Source organism: Ursus maritimus, unplaced genomic scaffold (assembly GCF_017311325.1).
Source record: "Ursus maritimus isolate PB19 unplaced genomic scaffold, ASM1731132v1 scaffold_33, whole genome shotgun sequence".
Lineage (NCBI taxonomy): Eukaryota > Metazoa > Chordata > Mammalia > Carnivora > Ursidae > Ursus > Ursus maritimus.
In genome coordinates, this window is record NW_024425897.1 from 949,223 (window position 1) to 968,892 (window position 19,670).

Sequence of the window (19,670 nt, forward strand, 5' to 3'; positions counted from 1 at the left end):
CACAGATGCTCTGGCCCTGTGGCAACAGTGGCAGCCTCCACTGTTACTGTGCCCTGCCTCAGGAGCCCCAGCCCCGGGGTGGAGCCAGGCAGGGATTGTCTACCATAGACAGGTGACCCAACCCAGTCGTGCCCACACAGGCCCAGTGTCCACACCAGCCAACAGTACAGTCCTGGCCCCCAGGGGTGGTCCTGGCCTCTAGCATGGCCCAGCTACTGACTCCAGCCCCCACCAACCTGGAATCCTAGCCCCACCTGCTAGGGCAGGGCTAGACACCCATGTTCCCCTGCCCACTGCCACACCATCCTCCCTACCCAGCCAATGAACCATGCGGGCAACACTCCTGCTTGGGAGCAGCTGGGCCGATCCCAGTGTAGGAGCCAACCTGTCCCTGGCTTTCTGCTCTCCTTCCCTCATGTGCAACTGCGGGCTACCACCCACGGGCTTCAGCACCAGAGTGAGGTTCACGTTCTTCCTCCAACAGGGACGGGTTGTGGGACCTCACCTGCTGGCACTTCCACGAAATGGGCCTATGGACACAGGACCTCACCAACACTGTAGCTGGCCCAGGGCCTGGCGCACAGCAGGTTTAACAATGGGGCAACACATTCCCTGAGGTGTGGGCACAGGGACAAGCAGTGGTGGAACCTGAATGGGTCACAACCGGTCCTGACAGTAGCAAAGTTGACATGGGTGGACTGACTTCAGGAAAAGCTGTGGGTCTGTTGCCAACCGGGGGCTTCCTATTCCGACGTTCCCTGGCCCTGACCGGAGAGGGTGGGCGGGACTTTGCACTGGAGCGCCCCACGGCCAGAACACCCCACGCCAACGCTCCTGGGGCTTGTTTACTGTTGGGAGGCAGGACAAATCTGCTGCTGCCAGAAGCGGTATAGGGTGTAATTAACTGGGTGGAGACCAACACCTCATCCCTGGGTTGTGCCTTGGTCTTCCCTGATGTCTGCCTGTTGCAAAAGGCCCCGAACTTGGGGCTGGCATCCGGGGGTGGGTGTCAGTGACTCAGCTCAGGGGTAGGTGCAAGCGAGGAAAGGGCTGCCCACAGGCCCACCATGCACCGTGCCTCTCGGGAACTAGGAGGGGGCTGGTAGTGGGAAAGAAGGGCCAAGTCTAGCCCTGCAGGAGGCAGATGTCTTGAGCACAGACCCCAGGACCTGGCCAGGACTCACCCAAGCCAGGACGGTGCCTGCTGTCCCTCACTCTGGGGCTGCTCGCTTCCCAGTTAACCCCATCCCAGGAAACTCTCAAGGGCAGGTCTTTAAGTGTGCCCACCTGCTGAGCACTACACCAGGGGAATGTGCTGGGGGGCGGGGTGACAGAGACACTGTTGTAGATGAGGTCCCTCTTGGGAGTGTGCCCTCCAGAAGCTGTGCCCTGCTTGGCACCACCGGCTTCCATCTGGACCCCTGGCTCCCTCCCGAGGGCTGGGCCACTGTCTCAGGCCCAGCCGTGCATTAGGCTCAGAGGCTGGGCTACCTGCCTGGGAGGTGGGCCCGCTGTGCCTGCCCCTTCCTAATACTTGGCATGTGCTCACTGGGTAGGTGGAGGGGGACCCCCCAAGGTCACACAGCCAACTGGCAGCAAGTTAGAGTAGAAGGGATGTGACTGATTCTTGCCTAGAAAGATGGGGTGCCAGGGGTTTTAGAGGCCTTCTCTCCTTTTCCCCAGCTCTGCTGGGTGGCTCTCCCCCAAGCTGGCTGCCCAGCCTGTGGAGGCCCTTCCTCTCACATCAGGGCCCTCAGGGAGCACTCAGGCTCCAGGGCTGGGGACCACACAACACGATCCTTTGAAGAACAAAGACAACTCGTGACGACTATCTCCCAACACTTTAAGCAACGTGGACTCAGGACAAACAGAACCATAGAGCCCACGTAGTGGCTGCTGGGTAGCAGTGCACATCAGGGCTGGAGCAGACAGAGGCCCCAGCCATAGGTATAGGAAGGGGCTCGGCCTTCCCAATCACCCCATAGATAGGCCAAATGAAAGTCATCTGTGGTTCTGAGGGCCAGGAAAGGTGGAGAAGGGGCTGGTGAGAGGGAACCTGGACAGCATCCAAAGAACCACCTGGCTTCCGACATGTGGAGGCACTGGTTTTGGAAGGCCTGTGACCTTGTCCTGGAGACTTGCGCAGGTCTGAAGAGGGAGACCAGGGAAGGCCATGTTTTTGTACCAGTGGAGAACTGGAAGCTACTGCTCCCCTTGGAAGAGGGCAGCTAGATAAGCTGGAACACAGACAGCAGAGCCCTCTGCAGCACTGACCAAGGAGTGAGCACGACCTGCACCTACAGGTACCAAGGGCCACACCAGGCCATGCAGGAAGGGGCCTCTGTGGTGGGCAGAGGCAGCCCTGCATTTCAGACTGCCCCACTCGAGCCAGGGCAGGGTCTGAACCTCTGGAGGGCCCGGGCCCTGTAAGAGATGGGGCTCCCATCCCTGGCTCTAGCCATGCCCCTTCTGGTACCAGCCCTGCCCTCCTGAAGCACCACTGGGATCCACAGATAAGCCCCAAAGCCCCACGCGGGCTGACTCCTGATCCTAAGGGTGATTGCGTGATGTGCCAAGCACATGCTGGGCGAGGGCTTCCATTTGCCTATTGTGACCACCTTGCCAACAGGCAGCCCCGTGCCTTATGCAGGGCTTGGGAAGGGGTGGAGTGGCCAGGAGCCAAGCCCACCCAAGTCCAAAGTCTGTGCTCTTCTCAGTGTCCCCAGGGCCTGGGGACCTGCCCTGGGTGCCGCTGGCCATGGGCTGCTCGCCTGAGGGGCAGGCAGACCCACACATGGGGCAGGAGGGGCTACGGGGGCACCGCGACAGGGCAGCCAAGTCCCAGCAAGCCAGCACATCCCCTCTACTGCCTCAAACTCGAGCAACAGCCTTGCCCACCCCACGCAGTCTCGGACGCAGGAAGCCGTGCTAGTTGGGCCCTCAGCTTCCTTTGCTTCTTTCACAGTGGCTGGAAACTGGGTTGAAACAAGAAAAAACCCTGCCTGCTAAAATAAGCAAACATTTTGGGAAAGGAAGGAGAGCCATCTCTGGCTTGGTTACTATGGGAACATTTCTGCAGCAACTATAAGAGGGAGAGAAGTTCACTCTGGACAGAGCAGCCCAGCTCCAGTCTATGCAGGCCCACCTGCCCAGAAGTGCACACACCTGTACAGGAAGCCGTAGAAGCTTCTGGGCACTCGGAGACAAGTGCTCAGCCTCCACGGTGTGCTTGGAGCCTGCTTTCCTGGCCCCCTCTGCCCAGAGAGGGACAGCCCCCCGGCCCTCCCCGCCCACAGCCCACTCAGGGCTGGCACTGGCTCAGGAGAGTTCGTATGTCCCCAGGCCCAATCCCCACCTCACGGTCCCAGTCCCCGGCCTCCCTGTCTTCCCTGCTCCCTGTTCTGCACAGTTGGCCTGACGAGCCACCTCTGAATCACACAGCCACACGCCTCCGCGGGTCCCGCCCGATGCTGTGAAAGAACAGGCGCCAGGGCCCAGACCAGGCCCTGCTGGGGCAGGGGGGCCGCAGGACCTCAACCAACAACCAACCACTCTGGCTCTGTTTTGGCAAAGACCAGACTGTTCCACCTGGTGGGAGAGGGCTGAGGAACGGGGCCCTCAGGGGGGCTCCGGCCTGCTCTGGAGCATGAGCCATGGCCCAGGAGCTCCAACCTGCTCGGCAGACAGCCCACAAGCAGGGATTTTCCACGGCAGAGGAAGGCAGTGGGCTGGGAACTGTTCCCTCGCAGTCAAGTTATGGAACAGTGGGACTGGAGATGTGCCAAGTTCATTCCTCTCTCACTCACATGCTCATCCAACCACACTGCTGCGCCCTGCTACATGCCACGTCTACGCTGCTGTGGGTTCCCAGCCAGCTGTGCCGCAGGCCCGCTGAACCCCATGTGCAAGAGCTCCCATGAGGACGGCTGCCATCAAAGCCCAGGCCGCACTCCCCGGCCCTTCAGCACCCATCCCTTTGTCTGGCTCTTCACTCTCCCCAAGAAGGCTCAGCCAGCACTGCCTCAGGCATGGCCCAGCCTTGAGGAGCTCCCCCGACAGTGCCTCTAACCTCGGCCTCTGTCTCTTGGCCCTTTCCTGACTGAGCGGCACCCGCCCCGCAGTGGGAACCCTGCCTCCAGCACACCCAAACTCTTCAAGAGTTCCCCAACTCTCCCATGTGCCCCACGGCGTCCTACAGAGTCCCTACACGGAGGGAGGGACCTGCGCGCGGGGCTCTACCGCAAGCCCGCAAGCATCCTGGGGCGGGGCGCCACAGCGGCCAGCACTGGCTGGACCAGGAGGATGTGCCTGGAGACAAGCTGTTAAGGGAAAGTGCACGAATGCAATCGGTCCACAAACAGTGAGCACCTCTCCGGGCCACGCCGGGACAGCTAGGGACTGAGAGAGGAAGACGGCACAAAGACAGGCACAGGGAGGCCCGCTGCAGCCTCCTTGGGAGCACAAAGCTGGGCGCCACACATGTGCCCACTCGAGGAGACTGTGGCCCCCACATGGCACAATGCTGGGTGGCAGCTTCAAAAGTGAGATGGCCTGTGCTCCTCAGGGAAACTTCTCTCAGACTTAATGTCAGCAAAACAAACAAACAAAAAACAGACAAAAAAACCCAGGTTGCTGAAGAGCATGTGCGTGTGTGACACGATTTTTTACAGCCGCACAACAAACTTGTCTGACTTTGTACACACACACCTGAGACAAGAAAACAGCCCAACCACGCACAGAAAGAACTCTGAGAAGGCCACGGCGTTTGGCCTCCACTGTATGTCTGGACTGTTTGCAGTGACAGTGTGACCCTATGAGACTCACACAATTTTCAGAAATTATCATTAATAAATAACAGGAAGGTCCCCTAGCCCGGGTCCTTGAGGATGATGAGGGGGCTGTCCAGACAGCCTCCTGGGTGGCATGGGTGGCCCAGGACAGTGGGGGTTTTGAGAGATGGCAGGTCAGGGTGCCTAGTGTCCCTGCCCTCACCCTCCCTGTACAACCTCCTGACAAGGGCCAGCAGCCCTGTGCCTCTGCCTCCACCCCAGGCTGAAGCATTAACCCCAATGCACAGTGGAAGGCAGAAGAGCCAGCCTGTTCCTCCTGACCTACAACCCCAGTTGTCACAGCCATGGCCCCATCCCAGCAGAGTCAGCTGAGGGGGCTCTAAGTGCTCCTCTGTAAACGTGGCAGAAAACCATTTCCTCACACTTGGTCAAATCTGCTAGACAAATTCGTGTACTGAGAGCACACAGGGTCAACAGTCTCTGGGTGTGAGGCAGGGCTGGAGGTGTCCACCCTGAGGGTCCTCCTGTAGCAATGGCAAGGACAGGGTGGGGTGGGCTCAGCAAGGGCCATTGTGTCATCAAGCACCTGGGAGCACCTGTCCTTTGGGTACTTCACAAATGGGGGTGCAAGTGTCTGGCCTCTGCCCAGAGGTTAACACTTTGGGCTAGAGAAGCACGAGGAGCCCCAACCCACCTCCAAAGAGAAGAGCCAAGAGAGCGGAGGTGGCCAGGACTTGGGCCAGAGAGGGCAGCAGCAGGTCACTGGGAAGCACGGAGAAAAAACAGCTGACACGGTGGAGGTAAAACCATGCAAATCATCTAGTCCAGGCGGGGTGGCCTGTATCTGCAGGGGCTTCTGGCTATAGGGAGGTGTTGTCCAGTTGCCAAGCTCACCCAGGGCTCTGCCAGCCTTCTCTCCCACAGGCACAGCCTGACTGCCCTTCTGCAGAACTCATTTTCTGGAAGGCCCCAGAAACCACAGAAGCTGCTACGGGGAGTGACCCCAATGGGGAAGGGGCCCCGAGCACCTGGCTGCCAGCTCAGACGTGCCCTGGGTTTACAGGCATCTGAGGTGCTGGTCTCCCAAACTGTATCATTAGGAAGGATAAGCACTCCACCCGTGAGGGAGAGGGAGGCTGGCTCTCTCCTTCCAACATTACTGTATAGTCTCTGAGGGCAAATACCAACAATGGGAGAGGGGAGAAGAAGGGAAGCTGTTTTCTTGAGCACCTACCATGTGCCAGATCCTGAATTAGGGTCATTACCCCATTATATAACTTGATCCCTACAATTACTCTTCAAGGCAGGTAATAACGGTAGCTCATTTGATAAAGGGGCTCAGGGAAACTAGCTAGCTGTCTGGCTCTAACTTCAATTTAGCAACTACAGAAAAAAACGTAACACTGACAAAGAGCCCATTTCATTAATATATAGAGTTCTCATAAATCAAAAAGAAAAAGATCAACAATCTAGTAAGAAAATTAACATGAGCAGAAATGGCACAGGAGAAGAAATTAAAACTGCTAACGTGATATCACAGACAATCCCACTAATAATAAATGAAATACGATAGCATTTCTCACCTACTGAAGAGCAAATACGTAACAGTTAAATAACATAAATGTAGAAGAGGTCTGAAAAAAATGAATCTATGTTTGGGAATGTGGGCTGGATCTTTGGAGGGTACTATCTTCTAGAACTTGAAAGGTACCACAAACCTTTCAACCAGGGAATTATTTCTAGGAATTTATCCTATGAATGAATTTCTACATATCAAAGATATACATACGAAACACGGAAATAACAAGATTGGAAACCACCTAAATGCCCATCAATAGGTAGGGTATGGGGAGGTAAATTACGGCACATCCATATGTTGGGAATACTATGCAGCTATTAAAAAGAACCAGTTCTTAAACACGCTCTAAAATAGAATTTTAAGTGAAAAAACAACAACGACAAAGGTCAGAAGCACATGTAGTTTGTCCTTTGTGTACATGTCTGTGCCCTGGCTTATAAACAGACAGACACCCTCTGGAAGGACACACACAGAATGAGGAACAGTGGCTACTGTGGCATGGTGGCTGCGGGCATCTGGGTAGAAGGGAACTTCTCTTTCTCTGCAAACCCTTGATACTGTGTAGACTGGTTACAGATTACATCTACTGCTTGTCTATAAAATACTCAGAGAGAGAGAGAGAGTGAGAGAGAGAGGGCTGGCAGGTGCAGAGCTCCTAGGCTCCATGGCACCTGCCTAGCTACTAGAAGGTCAGAGCCTAGGTGAGAAGAGCCACGGACCCAGACACCTCACTGCCTGGCTGGCTCTCAGTGGGGAGGTCCCCATTGCCACGAGACTCGAGAACCTCTAGACCCAAGACCTGCTCTCCTCAGCTCCTGTCCGGGTCAACCCCACCCTTTAGTTTCCTTCCATGTAACAGGGCATCAGGGAAAACAGAGAAGACACCGAAGCTCAGAGGGTCTGGGTAACTTGGCAAAGCCACCCAACTGGGAGCTGGCTATGCTGGGAGGGGTGGTTGAGGACTTGCTGGTGGAGCAGAGTGAGGGGCCAGCAGTCTCTGTGCAGGACAGAGCAAACGAGGGAGGGATGGGCCTGGGCAGGGTGGCCAGGAAAGGTATTTGTGGGCTTTAGGGGGGCCTCAGGGATGGAAAGCAAACAGGCCGTGGTGACAGGCCATGTCCTGGTCAAGGGGTGGGTCTCTACCCTACCCAGAATGTCAAGGCTGGAAGGGTACTGAAAGCCCAGCACTGGCCAAACTTGTTTTTTAAGCAGTAGACCTGGCTTTGGTCAGAATTTCCTGGGTGCCAAGACCACATGGGGACACATGGAGCTGCTCCAGGAGAAGCAGACATGGGCCTGGAGCTCCTTCACCACTGCCTCCCGCGGCCCCAGAATACTTGAGGCTCCAGAGAACACACTGAGCCCATCCATGCCTCTCCCCACAGACAGGCAAACCAGTACAGACGGGGGCAGCGACTTGCCAGAAGTCGCTCGGCAGGCATGGCCCCACTCCCGAGTCTGGCGCACTCCCGACCGCGCCACCCTGCCCGCCCTCTGAGGATGCCGCAAAGCCGTGGTCCTGGGAACGTCCGCCCAGGGGGGCCACTCGCACACCTCTGGTGCAAAGCAGTGCAGCAAGCAGCCTCGGAAATCAACAAGGCAAAGTACTCACGTTGAAGAAATTGGTCTTGTTCCTCTCGCAGAAGAGCCCCTGTGCCGGCATGTGCTGCAGTTGTTGCCACGGGATACCGCTGCCTAGCAACACGTCGCGGGCCCACTGGAGGTTCTGGGGAAACAAGAAGTAGGTTGGAAGTGAGTGTGTGGGCAGCTCGCGGCGCCCACGGGGAAGGGAGGCAGTCCCCTCCTTCCTGGCTGCGTTGGCAGAGCGGCGATGAGCAGCGGCTTCTGCAGACACCGATCCCGCAGCTCCAGGGAGCTCTGGCTGTGGGCTTTGATCATCTGGCTGTGAGGTACATTTCCGGAACTGATTTCCTGCTTAGCACAGCTGACTTAGGAGAGTGTGGCCTCAGATTGCCCAAGAAGGGCACAGATAGGGACCCCTCGCCCGGACCGGCCTTAAAAAGCTACTACATGGACCCAGTGCCCTGCCTTCTATCAAGGGGAACCCCGCTGGCCTGAGTCAGCCCTGACTTGTCAGGATGTCAGCAGTACTCATCGCAGCTGGCAACACAGCCACCTTAGGCTTGGAAGAGCTGGTCCCTGTAGAATGCCAGGGCCTTAAGTGCTTGGGAGGGGATGGGGGTTCCACCCATAGCGCTCAGGCCAGTGATCTCTGGGCAATGGTGCCTCTTGGAGTCCAGGCCCAAGGGCCTGGTAAGGTGGCAATAAGAGGCTGCTAGCCCAGGTGGGACTCCGGGGCAGCACGAGAGGCTGGGTGTGGGCCTGGCTGCCTTGGCCTTCTCTAGGGCCTTCTCATTGGCTTAGAGCGCAGCCCTTCCCCACCGGCTTCAAGGCCTGCCACCTCAGGTGTCTCCCATGGAGGCTCCCACGCCAGGACCCTCTCACCCCAGCACCTGAGACAGTGCTATCTTACAAGGGAGAAGCCAGCAGGGGGCAGAGTTGGGACTGGAACCTGGACTGCCCAACATCAGACCCTCCTCTTTTCCACAGCACCCATCCCCTCCAGCCAATCAGTACTCCTCCCCCAGCCCCATCCAGGTCCCTTCCTTGCCTCTCTCACCCCTGGTGCCAGGTCTTTATCACCTCACGTCCCAATTGCTTAATGCCTTCTCACGTCTCAGCCTGCAAGCCTGTCTCACCTGCTTCCAGTGCGCTCACTACTGGTCAGGCTGAACTCATGAAATAGTCCCCCTAGTCACAACTTCTGGCCAAAGTACAAACCCCAGCTCCCTGGCTTGCTGGCTGGGGGCCCCTGCTGGGCTGCATCTGAGCCTCTGCTCCTACCTCTGCACAGAGGGACATGCACCAGGGGCTGCTGTTGGGGCTGAGGGCTGCTCTGCACCCAGTATACCAGGCCAGACCCCGCAGCTGCGAGGGGATGGGACACAGAACTGAGGGCCCGTCTGGGATGGAGACAGGTAAAGTTTCAAGCACGCATCTCCTGGATGACGCACTCACAGCAGACAAAGCTAGCTCTTCCGTGGAAGCCTGAGGGAAAACATCATCTCCTGGGGGAAGCCTGGATGATTAAGCCTGGCAGCGACTCTAAGGCCATTTCCTAAGGGCACATGGCCTGGCTCTGAAGTGGCTGAAGGCTGAGGCCCCGTAAAGTCAAGGCTGCCCTTGCCCAGCAGGGCTGCAGCCCAGCCTGGTCTAAGCAGGTTCAATGTGGGGCCAGGGACTAGAGGGCCATGGGCAGCCCAGCACATAGGACAGTAGGGCCAACCCCAGCTGGACGAGAGGGCACATGCTGTCCACAGCCCTCTGAACAGCTGACCCCTCTAAGCCTGTACTCAGGAGGCTTGCTTTTTTGCTCAGAGCCCTCCTTAAGCCCAGACACCTGCTCAGACACATATGACATGCTGAAATCAGGAGCAGACTGAGACTCTGCCTCTCTCACAGACTCCAATCACAACAGCAAGGCAAGCCCAGAGTCGGAATCACACCGAGGGCCGTGTGGGGGATGCTCTCGCTGAGGCTCAGCGGCTGTCAGGGAGGGGCAGCCACAGCTACAGTCTCCTGAGACATTACTTCTCTAGGACTCTCAGGCCTTTCTAGGGCCTCAGGGACTGAAGCCACAGCCATTCATGGTAAATGACAAGGCTTCCTGAAGGCCAAGGCACCTCCTCTCCGCCCCCACATGGGGGAGGCAGAGACAGGCAGAGGAGAGGGGTTACCCAGGCAGCAACAGTCCCTGGCCCTCAGCCCAGGCCCTTGACCAGGAACACAGGGGCCACTCTGCCCTATACATAGGAAGAAGAGTGAACCACTCAGTCCCAGCCTTCAGCTTATGAGTACTAATGTGCCGGGGCGGGGCGGGGCGGGGGGTCTACTTGCAGTTCACACTCCAGTGTCCAGAGCAGTGCCCGGCATGTCTGGCTCAGAGACCCCGCCTCCCAGACCAGTCCATTAAGAAGCCTCCAAAGGCTGGTTACATGCCTGCCCTGAGACTTCTGCTAGGGGAGGGAGGGTCGGCCATGGACAAACTGAGTGCAGAGCCGGGAAACAGAGTGGGTCAGGTGTGCATCAGTACAAGGAGTAAGTAAGATCCAACTCAGGTTCGTTTAAGCTGCTAAGGGCTCCTCAGGGCCCCGGGACATGGGATCCAAAGAGATGATAAAGTCTCAGACCTCCAGCAGGCAGGGCAGCTGCTCAGGGAGCCCAGCAGAGAAGCTCATGACCTGTATCAGTACTCAGCCATGATCCCTTGGTCTCAGTGTCACTTGGTTCAAAGACTTTCCCAAGTGAGATGTGAGAGGCTGCCAGTTTAATCAGTCATGAAGGGGACCCTCACAGAAAGGGACGTGAGACAGAAAACTGATATGTGCACTTCGAATAGGACAGGTGAGCCCACCTGACCATGACCATGGAGACAGGGCACAAAGGAGACCCACCTATGGTCCAGTCTAAGTAGGTCAGTGAGGCTCCTAGGGGAGATGACACCTCAGCTATGGCTTGCACACAGCCGTCACGGAGCTGGAGTAGCCCTAGCGCCATGACACGAAAGCCCCTTCTGGGGCTCCTTTGGGACTTAAGGAAGTATCCAGTTAGCAGCAGTTTGAAAAGGGTTGGGAAATAAGACTTGAAGAAACATCTCCATGGTGGCCATAATTTTCAAAAGAACATCAAGAAAATAAAATACAACAAAGACTTCCATGTGGCGTGGCAACACATGAGAGAGAACAGCACCTGGGCCAGGGTGGAGAGAGTGGGGGACCCTGCTTCCCTGAGCCAGTTGTCTCATTCCAGGCCCCAAGGCTGTGGGACAGGAACACACATCCCTGAGGGCTTCTGTTCCTGCCCTAACTCTGCAACTTCTCCCATGAAACCTGCACCAAGATGGCCCTTCCCACCCGGACAGTCAGGCAGAAGGTGGAGGACCAGCGGGGGAGGAGGCTGTGGGAGAGGTCCCAGCACTCGTAGAGACCTGAAAACCAGCCACTTGAGAAGAGTGCAGAAAGCACAAGCCTGCCAAACCCGATCAGGATTGTCAATTAGCCTCCTGCAGACTTGGCCCCGGCACACCAGCAGAGAGCAAGGCTCCTCAGTCGTCTCCCAAGCCCGCCAGAGAGAGCCGATCGATGGCCAAGGCACAATGCGTCCAGACAGCTCATGGGAGACCTCTGCTAATTTATGTCTGAGGCCCCGGATGGGAGCTGACAGGGACAAGGAAACCTGTCCAGAGAACTGACAAGTGTCAGGCCGGGGGGGGGGGCACACCTGTACTGCAGAGTCTGCCCTGCAGCTTCACGTTATGGGGAGGTGAGAGGCACGATGCCACCTTGGCTAAGCACAGCACATTGCTCCTCGTCCTGTGTATCACCAGTTTACCGACGAGGAAACTGAGGCTCAGAGAGGTCCAAGAGTTGGTCCGAGTCCCCCAAGCCAGGAAGTAGCAGAGCCAGGCTTGCATTCTGGTCCAGATCTGAAGGACTCCAAGGATTGGGCTCTTACCCTGCACCCCCACTCTAGGGTGGGCAAGTCCCTTTACAAATCTACCTGGGGCCATACTATGTGCAGCTCTGAGGCAGCCCTGTCTCAGGCCTTGAACAACCTGTCACCATGCCACTGGCCCGGAGCCTCAGCTTACCGTCACCCCTGGGAATGGGAGAAACACCACGGGGCCACTTGCCAGAGAAGAGCACCAATCTTCCTGGGATCCATGGGCCCCCTGAAGCTTAGTGCACAGACCTCCACTGACAGAGGGCAGAACACACTAAATGCCCAAACAGGGGGCAGATGGAGGGTGGAGTCCTGATGAGAGGCGGGGAGAAGAATCCCCAGAAGCACATGGCATCTCGATGTCCTCCACCGCCTGTCGCCTGGACACCCCTATCCTGCCACAGGGCAGAGGGACCCTCCTGACTCCTCTGCTTGAAGGCCTCTCAGCTCCTTCAGAGTGAGAGCCAGCTCCATATCTCAGCTTACCTGCACACACGCAGGTTCCTCCCCTTCCCGCCCCTCTCCCATTATGTGCGCAGCCCCGTAGCCATACCTGCCTCTGCCCCCACCTTGGTCCCTGCAGGTCTCTGCCTGGCGCCATCTCACCCCACTCCCACCTGCCCCCCAATACTGTCCCCACAGCCCCATGGCCATCTTAAACAGCCTCCTCTGCTGACTCTCGGATGGCTTTATTGTCTGCCCCCTCTTGTGTGCCAGCCCCGTGAGGGCAGGGACACCACCTGACTTCTTCACTGATGGCTCCTCAGGGGCTAAACCAGTATGAGGTCTGCAGAAGGGATGCAACAGACATTTGGGAAGAGTGAAAGGAATGGGCAGGGTCTGAGCTTGCAGAACAGTCGGAGGTGCCAAGGCAGGAGAGTGCTGGCCGCTCATGGTGGGGGTGGCTGGGCCCAGGACTGGAGGCAGGAGCGCTGGGGCAGAGCCATCATCCTGGGCTCCTTTGCCCAAGGAAGCTGTCGGGAAAGAGTTTACATGTTGGGCAGACTAGGACAGGAAGTCCATCTTTCCAGATACCCTTCTCTGTTTTTTTCTTCAAAACAGTAATTCAGAAGCCCTAGGTTTGCCTGGCAGTTTTTCACAAGGGCACTCAGTGCACTGAAGTTTTGTTGAAGGTATAAACGCATGAGTGCCTGGCAGTCTTGGGGTCATATAACTAACCTCTTGGGGCCTCAGTTGCCCACCTGGAGGATGGGGGTGGCAGTGACCATCAGGCCAGTCTTAAGGTCAGTTGAAGAATGCCAGAGAAGCAACTGCCCACAAATGCACCAAGTAGTTCCCCACCTGCGCCTTGGGGGGAAAGCCCCTGCCCATGCAGCCTACTCCCCCTGCCAAGCTGGCCTTCCCATGTCTTCTCCGAGGACCTGGCCTTGCCCCTGAACTTGGCAAAGCATGCCACTGCTCCTCCTATGCCCTCCCCACACAGACCTGAAGAGCCAGGCCTGAAGTGTACCCCCTGGCTACTGGGTGAGTTTGACCAGCAGGAGGCACCAGTGAGAGAGCAGAGTAGGGCACGGATGAGAGCAGAGCATTTACCCCAAGTTCTCCCCGGTGCTGAGGGTTGGCCACCAAGGACCGAAAGCTCGGACAGGCAGCCTGCTGCAGAGGTGCCCTGGGGCTGGCCCAGGGCCCTGCACTACCCCTACCCTGTGGGCTCCTGACATCCGCCCAGGCCACTGTAAACCTCTCCTTCATTAAGGCTCTTCGGATTAGCGGCTGGATAGAGCCATCTGAAGCCTGACTGGCAGACCCCCTCACTCTACATAGCAGCCCGAGTCTTTCACACACACAACCTTGCAGTAACTTTAGCCTCACTTAGAATGATGTCCCGCAGCTCCTTCCTGACTCCCCAGGCCCTCATGAGTTCTGACCACATCTTTTTCCCCCTCTCCTCCCTGCCCAGCTAGTCACACAGGCTTCTGGCTGATTCTAGTCCTGCCAGGCCCATTCCTATCTCAAGGCACACATGTGGTCTGTGCTGTCCACCCAGAAGCCTCTCCTGGTATCGCCTAGCCTAGTCCCCCCACCTGCTTCAGGCCTTTGCTTAGTGGCCTTCCCAGACCTCCCTGCCTCAAGAGCCACACTCCCCCACCACACCCCGTTACCAGCTTTATCTTTCTCCCAGAGAGCATCACTGACCGTGGTTAGGTGTGTTTCTACTCTCCATTCCCTCTGTGCGCACTCAAGGGGAGGGGCTTCGCCGTGCACACCACTGTATCCCGGCCCCTCAGGCAGGGCCTCACATGTGACAATGCAGGAGACAGCCACTGAATGAATGAACCGGCAGATGCACAGGCGCCACACTGGGGGTGGGGGTGGGGGGCAGCGGAGGACGACACTAAAACACAGGGGTTCAGCCGTGTCGTGGTCTATGGGATGGTGAGGTGGTGGTAGTGTCTTCTTAATTGAATACTATGTGGTGCTGCCAGCAGAGTACTCAACCCATTCAAACTACTGAGATCCTTCTCGCTCCTCTTCCTGAGAGAGAACAAGGAAGGCAGTGGGCCTTTATGGGGACCATTTGTCCCCCCTCCTGACCCTCAAAGGTACAGCGAAATCTCCAAACCATGTTTCAGACAGACTTTGAAATGCATAATCGAGATCTGAAGTTGAGAAAAATCTCGAGTTTCATTTTGCAAATCACACAAATAAAGCCTGATAAGAACCTGGCTGGCTGGCTGGGATGGGCAGCAGCCCAGGACTTCTGCGTGGGGAACCTGGGGCACAGCATCGTTTTATGTCTACAGAAAAGGAGCAAGGACTGAAGGAATGTGGGGGGAACGCCCTGCTCTGTGGCCGGCACGCCCTCGTCATGCCTGGTCCTGCCATCTGGCACGGAATGCGCAGCTTCCCACCTGCTCCTGGGACACTCACTGTGTGTATGCAGCAGGGTCTCCCAGGCTGCACCCTGGGGTGGCTGTGTCACAGCCTGGAGGCTCAATCACTTCATGCCCACCCAGTCTGACAGCGCATGGCCCTCCACACGGGCTCTCGTTTAACCTGACTCTGCAGGGTCCAGACATGAACTGGCGGCACAGGCAGGTGGGAAACCACCTACAATGGATGGGTGAGGGGCAGGGGCTCACAGCCCAGCTGGCCAGTCCCTTGCCCAAGCTCACACCAGAGCATAAGCTGACTCTGAAGTCAAAGTTCAGCGGCTTCTCTGGACATCACAGGCAGCAACAGCACTGTCAGACTCCCCTGGCAGGAGGCAGCTTCTCACCAAACAGGTCCTAAACAGCCACGGGCTGGGCTCATCCCACACAGGTTTTGGGCCAGAGAAGTGGGTCTGACTGGGCTGGAGCAGCCAGGCCGCTATCCCGCCATACGCCACGTTGACAGGGCCTTGCCATCTACCATCAGGAGGATGCACTGCAACAGGGCTCAGCCACGATGCTGTGCAGCGGCCTCCATGAGCACAATGGGACAGGGACAGAGGCCTGCAGCTGGTGTAGAGCACTGCTCACAGTGAGTGGCCTCTGCTTCCATCAGAGCAGCGTGCGCGTGGAGCTTGCAAGACAGGCTGCTCTCTCGTCATCGATATGCATGTTTCCCAGCTGGTAAGCACTATTAAGTCACTTTTCCTCACAACAAAACCTAAAACCTACAATGAAGGTGCCATCATCCCCACCCGACAACTTAAGAAACCTGTCCATAGGACTGAAACTAGTAGCCGGCTGTCTAGCTGGCTGAGCCTGAGTGAGGTTCCAGGAGCTGGCACTTGGGAGGGATGGCTCAGGTTCCAGCATGCACACCGGCAAGGGGACAAGTGGCGGAAGGGGGACACACTCCAATCACAGGGTCCAGGGAAGGGCCAGGCCTATAATCAGGGCAGGATGAATAGCCCCTTTCTCATCTCACACCCCTTAGGCTCCTGAGCAGTTCTCACCTGGGTGTCACCTTTCGGTGACAACTGGATGCTAACTGTGTCAAAGAGCTGCTCCAGCTCAGAGGGGAAAAGCCACACAGCAAAAAGTGGGCTTCATCCCACAGCAGAGCCAGCAAGGCTCACGCCCGCCCTGGAGGGTAAGAGGAAAACCTTTTGGTCAAACATAGGTCGAATGAAGGCCAATCCTTGACTTGGGCAGTGCTGGGGCCAGATGAACACAGCCCCAGCCCAGCCCAGAAGCCAGCTGTGTGCCGAGCCCCAGGAAGGTGGCCTCTCCCATAGAACAGGCCCTTCTCCTCACCTCTCTTTCCTTACCTGGGGTGCCACGCACCCCTGGGTCACTGCCTGCCTCCTGCCACACTGACCAGCAGTAGCCCAACTACTGCATGGCCACTGCGCTCAAAGGAGCTGGCATGACAGCCTTGCTTCTGCTAAAGCGCCAGCCTCCCACGCAAGGACTGTCAGTAAACCTTTCCTGGCTCACCCTACGTAGCCAGTCTGTGGCCATGGGACTTTAGCAAGAAGCCAGGCATCCACCCACCCGGCCAGGTGAAGGACTTGAGTTAGAAGGCCTCGGTCTACTCTCTCACACCATACACAAAAATAAACTCCAAATGGATGAAAGACCTCGATGTGAGACAGGAATCCATCAAAATTCTAGAGGGGAACATAGGCAGCAACCTCTACGACATCGGCCAAAGCAACCTTTTTCATGACACATCCCCAAAGGCAAGAGAAACAAAAGATAAAATGAATTTATGGGACTTCATCAAGATTAAAAGTTTCTGCACAGCCAAGGAAACAGTCAGAAAAACTAAGAGGCAGCCCACGGAATGGGAGAATATATTTGCAAAGGACACTACAGATAAAGGACTGGTATCCAAGATCTACAAAGAACTTCTCAAACTCAATACACGAGAAACAAATAAACAAATCAAAAAATGGGCAGAAGATATGAACAGACACTTTTCCAATGAAGACATACAAATGGCTAACAGACACATGAAAAAATGTTCAAAATCATTAGCCATCAGGGAAATTCAAATCAAAGCACACTGAGATACCACCTTACGCCAGTTAGAATGGCAAAAATAGACAAGGCAAGAAACAACAATTGTTGGAGAGGATGTGGAGAAAGGGGATCCCTCCTACATTGGTGAGGAATCACAAGTTGGTACAACCACTCTGGAAAGCCGTGGGAGGTCCCTTAAAAGTTAAAAATTGAGCTACCCTATGATCAGCCATTGCACTACTGGGTATTTACCCCAAAGATACAGGCGTAGTGAAGAGAGAGGGCCATATGCACCCCAATGTTCATAGCAGCAATGTCCACAATAGCTAAATCGTGGAAGGAGCCGAGATGCCCTTTAACAGATGACTGGATTAAGAAGTTGTGGTCCATATATACAATGGAATATTACTCAGCTATCAGAAAGAACGAGTTCTCAACATTTGCTACAACATGGACGGCACTGGAGGAGATAACGCTAAGTGAAATAAGTCAAGCAGAGAAAGACAACTATCATATGATTTCTCTCATCTATGGAACATAAGAACTAGGATGATCGGTAGGGGAAGAAAGGGATAAAGAAAGGGGGGGTAATCAGAAGGGGGAATGAAACATGAGAGACTATGGACTATGAGAAACAAACTGAGGACTTCAGAGGGGAGGGGGGTGGGGGAATGGGATAGACCGGTGATGGGTAGTAAGGAGGGCACGTATTGCATGGTGCACTGGGTGTTATACACAACTAATGAATCATCGAGCCTTACATCGGAAACCGGGGATGTACTGTATGGTGACTAACATAATATAATAAAAAATCATTTAAAAAAAAAAAAAAAAAAGAAGGCCTCGGTCTCCCGCACCTGGAAAGTAGAGGAAAAGGAAACATCTGAGCCCCAGGAGGCCCAGGCCCTGCCACATCCTCACCAAGGGGTTCGAGACAAGCTGCTGTCCCCTCAGAGCCTCAGTTTCCCGCTCACCCTGCTAGGCAGGGTGCTGTGCGAAACAACACCAAGGAGCTGGCCTAGGCCAGGCTGCCTCAGTGCTGCACTGGAGTCTGCTTCTCGACCTTTCTCTTAAGACATCAAGTGGCCTGGGAGGACCAGCAAGAGCGAAGAATGGGGAAGAACATTCCCCAAGTTGAGACCCAGCAACGAGCACAAAACAAAGTAAGTTTAGGAGAGGCAGTAACCTAAACAAGAGGCTCCCCAGAGGAAACTAGCTCTGGAAAGCACCACCAGTGTTCACAAACCCTGGCCTCTAAGCAGGGGGCATGTAGCCCTGGTGCCCAACTCCCTTGCCCCCGCAGAAGTGCCAGTGAGGCAGCAGCTGCTCAGACACCCCCAGACCCCTAGAAGGAGAGGCTGAAATGTTTGATTCTAGCCATACTAGCAGGTATGGAGTAGTATCTCAGTGTGATTTGGATTCCCATCTTCCCAATGGTTACTGGCGTTAAGCATCTTCTCCTGTGCTTACTGGCCATTTATATATCTTTTTGGAGAAATGTCTATTCAGATCCTTTGCCTTCTTTTACGTTGGGTTGTCTTTTAATTATTGAGTTGTAAGAGGTGTTTTTTTTTTTAATATATTATAAATAAAGGTCCCTTACCACATACAAGCATACCTCAGAGGTACTGTGGGTTCAGTTTGAGACCACCACAATAAAGTGAATACAAAAATAAAGTAAATCAAATGAACTTTTTGGTTTCCTAGCAGCTAGAAAAGTTTTGTTTATAGACCATGAACCATACTATAGTCTATTAAGTGGCAATAGCATTATGTCTAAAAAAACAATGCATATACCTTAATTTAAAAATCTTTTATTGCTAAAAACTGCTCACAATGATCTGAGCTTTCAGCAAGTCATAATCACTGATCATAGGTCACTATAATATAATAATAATGAAAAAGTTTGAAATATTTTGAGAATTACCAAATGTGACCCAGAAACACAATGTGACCAAATGCTGTTGGGCTGAAAGACTTGCCCAACACTGGGCTGCGGCAAACCTTCGATTTGTACGAAGCGTAGCATCTGCAAGGTGTAATCAAGCAAAGCACAGTAACCCGAGGTGCGCCTGCCTGTGATGTGTAAATACCTCTCCCTTTGTGTGGACCATCTCTTCATTCCAGTAATGTCTTCTGAAGCACCAGTTTTTAAGTTTGATGGTGTCCTGTTTATTATTATTATTTATTTATTTTTATCACCTGTGCTTTTGGGTGTCCTCTCTGAGAAACCACTGCCTAGTCAAGGTCATGAAGATCAACATCTATGTTTCCTTCTAAGAGTTTTATAGGTCTTAGCTCTGAAGTTGAGCTCTCTGATACACTCTTGAGTTCATTTTTGTAGATGGTGTGAAGCAGGGGTCCAACTTCACTCTTTCGCACTATCGCAGCACCATCTGTTAAAATGACTGTCCTCTCCTCCACTGAAGTATCTTGGCACCCTTGCCAAAAATCAATTGGCCATAGATATATGCCTTTGTTTCTAGGCTTCCAGTTCTATTCTGTTCTCTATACATCTACCCCTAGGCTAGTACCAACCACACAGTTGATCTTCAGTTGTGCTACAAAACACATAAAAATTAACCATCTTACCCATTTAAGTGCAGCTCAGCAGTGTTAAGTACACTCACACTGTTGTGCAACAGACCTCTAGAACTTCTTCATTTTATGAAATGAATTTACTGAAATTCTATACCGATTAAACAGCTCCCCGTTCTCTCCCCCAGCCCCTAGCAAACACCATTCCACTTTCTGTCCCTCTGATTTTGACTACTTTAGATCCCTCATGTAAGTGGAATCATAGAGTGTTTGATTTTTTTTATGCCTGGATTATTTCACTGAGCATAATGTCCTCAAGGC

The 19,670-nt window shown here is 54.8% G+C and overlaps 1 protein-coding gene across 3 annotated transcripts in view; it reads right to left on the reverse strand.

Moving 5' to 3' along the window:
• The window catches only part of CABIN1 (calcineurin binding protein 1), a 151,211-nt gene that overhangs the window by 38,390 nt on the left and 93,151 nt on the right, over nucleotides 1-19,670 (reverse strand). For all 3 annotated transcript variants that reach the window (XM_040619499.1, XM_040619498.1, XM_040619500.1), the window contains exon 29: nucleotides 7,982-8,095. In XM_040619499.1, coding sequence (XP_040475433.1) covers nucleotides 7,982-8,095 — 114 coding nt within the window. The remainder of the gene's footprint in view (nucleotides 1-7,981; nucleotides 8,096-19,670) is intronic.